At 33.3% G+C, this 7,714-nt stretch overlaps 1 protein-coding gene and 1 long non-coding RNA gene across 2 annotated transcripts; both read left to right on the forward strand.

Annotated features, from left to right (window-relative positions):
* The first annotated feature begins 1,124 nt into the window (after positions 1-1,124).
* Positions 1,125-5,949, forward strand: LOC108380766 (uncharacterized). Its single transcript, XR_001849583.1, has 2 exons — positions 1,125-1,178; positions 5,656-5,949. It is a non-coding gene; the product is annotated as an uncharacterized LOC108380766 (long non-coding RNA).
* Positions 5,950-6,038: 89 nt separating this feature from the next.
* On the forward strand, positions 6,039-7,530 carry LOC108380765 (beta-1,4-mannosyltransferase egh-like). Its single transcript, XM_017637160.1, is given in 3 exon segments — positions 6,039-6,631; positions 6,685-7,469; positions 7,471-7,530. Coding segments are annotated over 2 exon segments (804 nt in total). The 5' UTR covers positions 6,039-6,631; positions 6,685-6,710; the 3' UTR covers positions 7,516-7,530.
* Positions 7,531-7,714: the final 184 nt, after the last annotated feature.

The following is a 7,714-nucleotide window of genomic DNA, read 5'->3' on the forward strand; positions in this document are numbered from 1 at the left end:
TGTGCCGTATTCCTTTCGAAATTAATTCAGAAGTTCTCTAGGTTTACTAGGTTTTGTTTACGATCTAACGAACTAATTGCTGAAACAACACAAAAGTAATCCCTCCTAACGATCACCACTTACTTAGTCAGCAGCAAGTGGCACCGCCAATAAGCAAAGCTTTGAATTCGTAAATATGTACATATATAAGTATCTACTTATGTACATAAGTATATACATACATATATGTTTGTATAATCACATACACACATTTCTATATACCGTCGTTTAAAGTACAAAACCGCGTATCAGGAAAATGCAAAACCCCGTATGTGAAGTTGCATAAATTATTTTCTAGAGCGTAAAAACACTCATATTTCAAACTGGTTCTCTTTTTTATAAAGCAATCGCTTTTCTGGCTAGTATATTTCAGGACGAATGGGTAATGATTGAGCCAAGAGCAAATCCAATTTTTGACAGCGAATTTCAGTTACGCGGTTTGCAGAATGACGATACGCGCTTTTGTACTTTAAACGACGATATGCATTTATGTACTTACCAAAGAATTATCAGTGCAAACGAACAGAATGCACCAGAATGTCTACTTCGCTTTGATTCTTGCATACATTCGAGCTCCCTTGAGCTAGTTAAGTGACTCCCTGTCCACTTATTACATACATATTTATTTACTCTGGTGCTCGCTGGTGTCATTAAATATAACTTGAACAGGGAAATAATCAAATTAAAATTGCAGCGCTCATGACTTCTTTTCACACTTGCTTACTTGTATGTATATATTTATTGTTGCTGACAATGGACTCCAATTGTGTTGGAGTAGTTGATTTATTATGTTCCATTGGTATTTGCGTGTTTATATACATGTAAGTATGTACATATGTACATATGTACGATGTGACTTGCTTCACACGCGAACTGTTAAGGGTAATCCAGCAGCGGGCGCAAACAGCGGGGAACTTTTGCACTGGATTATTCAGTGCACTTCCACTGAGTGTGGCTGGTTGACCCATCGCACTATGGATAAAATGAGCCCATTTTGTGGCCAAAACTCTCGTATCAAAATACATCCTTTGGCAACTCTATTAATGATTTTGTAAAATAGATACATGAGACCTGACAAATCGAAAATTATTTTTGATTTGTAATGGAAAATCACAAAGATGTAGGCTCTTGAACTTGCAGTTAGTGAATTATTAAAAAAAAAAAGAAAGTTTTTTAAGCTGTGATATTTTGTGTCCACGTAAAAGCAATCATTCGATATTTATTTTCACAAGTGGAAAAGAGTATCCATATGGCGAAAAGTGGTAAGAAAAAAAGTTAAGTGTTAAATATTTTCCGCTGACTGCTAAACGATTGAAGAAAATCTAATTTCAATGAACAAGTTATTTTGAGAGAGAAAAATACATAAATCTCCTATAATATCGTGTATCTAAACGATTTCCACTAAAATGCATTACGTAAAGCCATTACAGATAGCTACGTACATCGATTCCCAAGACAATTAATCAGTAATTTCATTTGCAGATATGTGCAGGTGTTGACCCATTGAGATCTTATTCAAAGTATGGCACGCAGAGTGCACAACAAAAGCAAAGGAAAGCTCCCTATTTAACCATTTGCTTAAAAATATGGGATACACAAATATTTCGGATAGCTACAAAGACCTTTTGAATTAAAGTTCTAAGAGTATTGCCAAAAATATCAACTCAAAGTCGTTAAAGGTACATAGATGTTTGAAAAGTTTTAAGACAAAATTTAAGACTGGTTAAGAGGCGAAACAGCTGTTGAAGACCTAAAAACGCCGCCAAATCCAAAGGGCGGTCGTCCACGAGGAGCTTTTAATAAAAGGTCTTCGGCGAAAGAGGAACATTGCTGAGCTGTGATATTATTGAATGCACATCACTATCAGCACCTGAAATTTCAAATTCACCCGCGGATAACCACCGATGCAGATACAGATACAGATTCGCACATTAATGAAAGTGAATTTGAAGATGAAAATTGTATTTTGGGATTTTTAACGTTGATTTCATGCACTTCTCTTATAATACTTTCTTCGCTAATGCTTATAATTAAATTATTTTGGAATACAAAAAATATAAGTTTAATAAAACAATAATCATGACTGCGGAAAATTTTTGAAGTTGTCAATATTTCCACCATATTTGCTTGTGAGCTTCAATTAGCATTGCATTTTTATGGTTTTAAGGATTTTGGCCAAAAAAAGTTGTAATTTTACCCATAGTGCATCGGTAGGTGGGCCATTTTATTTGATAAAAGTGCGATAATGCTTTTATCGAATGGATGTGTAATTTGCTGACTAAGTATGTACATATGTGTGTGTGTGTTTTAAGGCGACTAACGCCGTAGAAAAATCTACTAATACAAAACAAGGGCGCTGTTATAAATTTACAGAGCAATTCTTGCAAAGATAGCTGAAAGTCTTATAAGACAATTGAAATGCAGTAGGAACGATAACATGTGTTCACTTAAACAAAGATCCAATAACTTGTCAGTAAATTAATTTCCAAGAATTGCTCTCAATGAGAGAACTATCCAAAAAAGTACGAAAACGCCAACCTTGCAACTAGTTACTAGTTTTTTTTGTTTTGAGTGAAAAACATATACATATATTTTTTTCGATTTAATTAAATTTTTTGAAAATTATTTTATTTATTTTTTCTTTTTCTGATTTTATTTTTAGATTTTCTTTATTTTTTGATTTAATTTCATTTATTAAACAAATTCAGTAGTACAATAAGATCTAAAAGTTATTTTATAGTAAAACGGTAATTATAAAGCGCAAACATAAAGCAACGAAAGAAAAACAATTAATAAAAAATAAATAAATAAATAACTAATTAAAAATAAAATAAAAGAAAAAGAAAAATGCAACTAATCCTAAGACTAAAAACTAACATTATTATCTAAATAAAAACACAGCGAGACAAACGTAAACATGTGTAGATACATACATACATACATACACATATGGTAATCCTAGCAGATAGCAGAACTCAGAGCACAAAAACCTTTTGACGAAAGTAGGAAAACAACACATTCTTAAAGTTACCCTTGTTTAATCTGCAGCGAGTAGCAGCTGGAATAGAATTCCATAAACGCGTGGCGTTGACAAAAAATAGTCTTGCAGAGTTAAGTTAGTTTATTATGTACTTTAAAAAGAAATATATTTTTTTAATTGCACTTAATTTTTAGAAACGTTTATTTTTTTAATTTTCAGGAGTTATTATTATATTTTTTCCTTTTTTATTTATTTTTTTCTTATTCAATTTAATTTTGTTTTAGTTTTTAGATTATATTATTTAAAATATATATATATATCTACATATTAAAAATGAAAACGAGATCTGGTGGGCGGTTTATATTATATTTACATACTATTTGCTTATCGTTTTTTTTTTTTTTTGTTGGAAGAAGACGCGGGCGCCGTATCACTTTTTCTCAAACTTTAACATGGACTTTAATCTCACAGTTCAGAAGAAGGCGTTTCTTGTTCTCTGCTTAGAATCAGAGGGAAAACGCTAGATTAGAGGAAAGCTCAGTTGGCAACTGCTTCATTATAGTAGAGTTATGTTTGTTATTATTATTTTTTTCTTAACAATAATTATTTTTTGTATTCGCTGTAATCTCTTCGTTTTTAAACGACTTTATTGCTGAACATGTCTGCCAATATTACAGATGCAACTTAATCTCTAAGTATCTAAGGCATTTTGATAAGAGATCAGCCTGATAGGTTTTGCAAAATTGCTGACTTCATTAATATCCGAATGCCTCGCACTCTGCATTGCTTACTTCACTTGTGTTCTTTTTTTCCTTACATGTATTTGTATGTATACATATAGTATCTCAAAGTTCAAATTTCTATGCGTTACTTTGCTATCAGTTTGTGTTTACAGCAAAGTGTCACTTAGTTACCGTTATGTCTGTAGAATTAACTCATTAATTTGATAAGAAAACATTTGGTATTAAATATTGTACATAGTAAATAGCAGGCGAAATTCGTTGCCGACTAGTAAAATTAAATATTTGAATTCGGTATCTGCCTAAAACTGTAGGCCTCTGCATTTGTGGGACAATGTCAGCAAATTTGTTAATTTTTTGGTTGTCGAATAGCAAGTATTAAGCGCTCACCATCGAATAGGCTGAAAATCAACTAACCGAAATTATACCAATAGTGACAGTTCTTTAAAAAAGATAGTTCATGTCAAAAAATGTTTTTTAACTAAGCATAAGTAATTCCAGCACATAAAAGAAAAAATACAATCAGGGTATTCATGGAAACACATACATAAATGCCTCCTAAATTTCGAAAATTTACGCCTCGTAAACTTTCTGTCAAAAATTGAACGAGAAGCCGTTTACAAAAAAAAAGCTGGAGTTTAGGCCGCGCATTCCGTGCATAAAAAATATGCTAAACTTGCACTAACGCCTAACTCGAAACAAAAGCGCTAACAGCCAACTTAATATCATTTGTACTGAAAATAGTCATCGTTTTGTAGACCCAAAATATGTATGTATGTATGTATACATGTATACAGGTAGAATATGATGTTCCCGAAAGAAAATGAGAAAATGGTTAGTAGGTTGTTCGAACGCAGAAAAGGATGTAATTGTGTAAAAAATACAGCGATGAAAAAATTTATAAATGCAAAAATCCTACAAATCAGCGGTTAGCAACAAACTAACCAAACAAATATTGATTCTCTTAAGTTTGCATGAAATCTTATCGCTTAAAATTACTAAAAATACAAGTTTTCGTTTAAAAACGGAAGTTTTTTACTACAGTCCATATAACCTACAGTGACTCAAAAAAGTGTTTACACGTTGATTTTTTTTTAAATATTCGCAATGTTTTTCAAGTTAAATATTTTTTTGTTATTTTTATAAAAAAATATTATTTTTATGCTTTAGCAAAAAACATATAAAGCAAAGTTTCAGACTTTGTAAAAAGTTTAGAAAGATTCAAAAAAAGAATCATCACATTTTTCTAACTTTTCACTCTGAATCCTTAAAACATTTTTGGGTACTTATGCAGCAAAGGCCACTACTTTTTAAGCGTTTTTACCTTGTACTTTACTAAAATTTATGGTTTATAAAACTGGATACCCCAAAAAAATTTTTAAATTCTAAACGAAAAAATCGAAATTTTGACGAAATTTTTTTTAATTTGTCTAAACTTTGTATCAACAAATTTTTACTTGAATCACAAGTTTGAAATTTTGTTGGAATTTTTCTAAAACTCTCTGAACGGAAACAAATTTTTAATTGAAAAACATTGTGGATATTAAAAAATAAATCAACATGTGAATGTTTGTTTAAATCTCTGTATAAGAATAGAAATTCTGAGTCCGCGATAATACTAAAGTAATTAAGCATGTGTACCCCATTTCTTATCTTTTTAACTTTTTGTATCGCTGTTATCTTGTTTTGAACTTAAGAGTCACTCTAAATTAACTTAAACAATTTTTTAAAGAATACGATTAGTCGTTGCTGCTGTAGGGAATCCCACTTTAAAAAGATTTATTACTTTGAAGGTCACGTCGGAGCCAAACTCGTTAAGAAAATATTTGAGAGTTTTTATTTAGCACACTTATTTTACACAATATTATAACCTTTTCCTTTTTTATTTTCTTGCAGGAATGACACGAAATTTCACCGTAATAATCCTACGGGCAACATTCTAATAGCACTACCGCTTTCCTAAACGCCTTTCAAAGAGATTTAAACACAGTATTGGGCCATTAAGTTAAGATATTATACCACGCCCTCCCTTGCCGGCAGGCCGAGATAGAAAAAAAAAACGAGGAACGCTGAAATTGTACGATCCAAAAACACAAATCCCGCACAAATCGAATTCTCTGCTACGATCAAAACAAAAAAAAAATAAAATAAATAAATAAAAATATTAATGGTAAAAAGCAAGGAATTCTACGAAAAACCGAATGCACCAACTCTAGTAATTAGAGTTACCCTAGATTTATAAGCCGAATAGTTAGCGAAGTATAAGCTCTTAGAGTTACCCTAGATTTATAAGCCGAATAGTTAGCGAAGTATAAGCTTAGATTTGCACTCTCCGTAGCAGCGTGAATGTGACGTGATTTCTTCGTTTGTTGGGCAAACAAAAATTATCAGCAGGCACAAATTTAACGAAAACTCAAAAGTCGACATTTTTGCTAACAAACCAAAAACTAAAGAAAAATAATCAAAAGCAAATACACTTACGCACGTAAAGATCGCACCAAAAATAAGCAACAACCACTAGTAAATACGAGCAAAGTAAAACAATAAATTAAAGAATATAAATAAAAACGCCTAAATACTATCTTAACTGCAAGCACTTGAAACTTAAGCGCAAAGAACTTAAATCCTAGCTAGGCAACTACAAAATAAGCAACACAGAGCAAATAAGCAAACTGCTAACAAGCAATTTTGCGATCATTTCAAATACATTCATACACACACACTCAGTTCCGTCTCAATTAACAACTTATCAACAAAAGCAGCAATACTCATCGCACCGAAGAAGAAGAAGAAGAAGTTGAAAAGTAAACAAGCATCTCATCTCAAGAACGTCATTATAAACATCCACACCAGAACCAAATCCACAACAGCAGCAGCCGCGCCATTATGAATTCAAGCACAAAGCATCTGCTGCATTGCACACNTGCAGCAACCGCAACAGCCGCGCCATTATGAATTCAAGCACAAAGCATCTGCTGCATTGCACACTCCTTCTCATTGTGATAATAACATTTGAAGTATTCTCCGGCGGTATTAAAATTGACGAGAACTCATTTACGCTCGTCGATCCATGGATTGAGTACGGCCAAGTGGCCTCCGTACTTTTGTACTTACTACGTTTCCTCACTTTCCTAACGCTACCGCAGGTGTTATTCAATTTTTGCGGTCTCGTCTTCTACAATGCCTTCCCCGAGAAGGTGGTGCTAAAGGGTAGCCCCATTTTGGCGCCCTTCATATGCATACGTGTGGTCACGCGCGGTGATTTTGCCGATTTGGTTAAGACGAATGTGTTGCGCAACATGAACACATGTCTGGATACGGGCCTGGAGAATTTCCTCATCGAAGTGGTCACCGATAAGCCAGTTAATTTAGCACAACATCGACGTATACGTGAGATTGTTGTGCCGAAGGAGTATAAAACACGTACTGGCGCACTATTCAAGTCACGTGCATTACAATATTGTCTGGAGGATGATGTGAATGTGTTGAACGACAACGATTGGATTGTGCATTTGGATGAGGAAACTTTGTTGACCGAGAATTCAGTTCGTGGTATTATCAATTTCGTATTGGACGGCAAGCATCCGTTCGGACAGGGTCTCATCACCTATGCCAATGAAAATGTGGTCAACTGGCTGACCACATTGGCGGATAGTTTCCGCGTATCAGACGATATGGGCAAGCTGCGATTACAGTTTAAACTGTTTCACAAGCCATTGTTCAGCTGGAAGGGCAGCTATGTTGTTACGCAGGTAAGAAAATTAGAGAGTATCTATGTAGAGGGTGAAGGGGAGGCAATGGCATAAATTTACTAATATCGGATAAAAGGCAAATAATCTTTTTTCCTGTGGTGCCAAGTCTATTTTACATATTTTTATAGGAATCCAATATTTTACTAAAAGTTTGCCCTAAAAAGACTTATCTGAGTAATTAGCACCATTGCAGAGTGAAGTAT

This window comes from Rhagoletis zephyria, unplaced genomic scaffold, assembly GCF_001687245.7.
Source record: "Rhagoletis zephyria isolate East Lansing unplaced genomic scaffold, Rhagoletis_zephyria_1.1 Rzeph_scaffold_20282, whole genome shotgun sequence".
Classification (NCBI taxonomy): Eukaryota; Metazoa; Arthropoda; class Insecta; order Diptera; family Tephritidae; genus Rhagoletis; species Rhagoletis zephyria.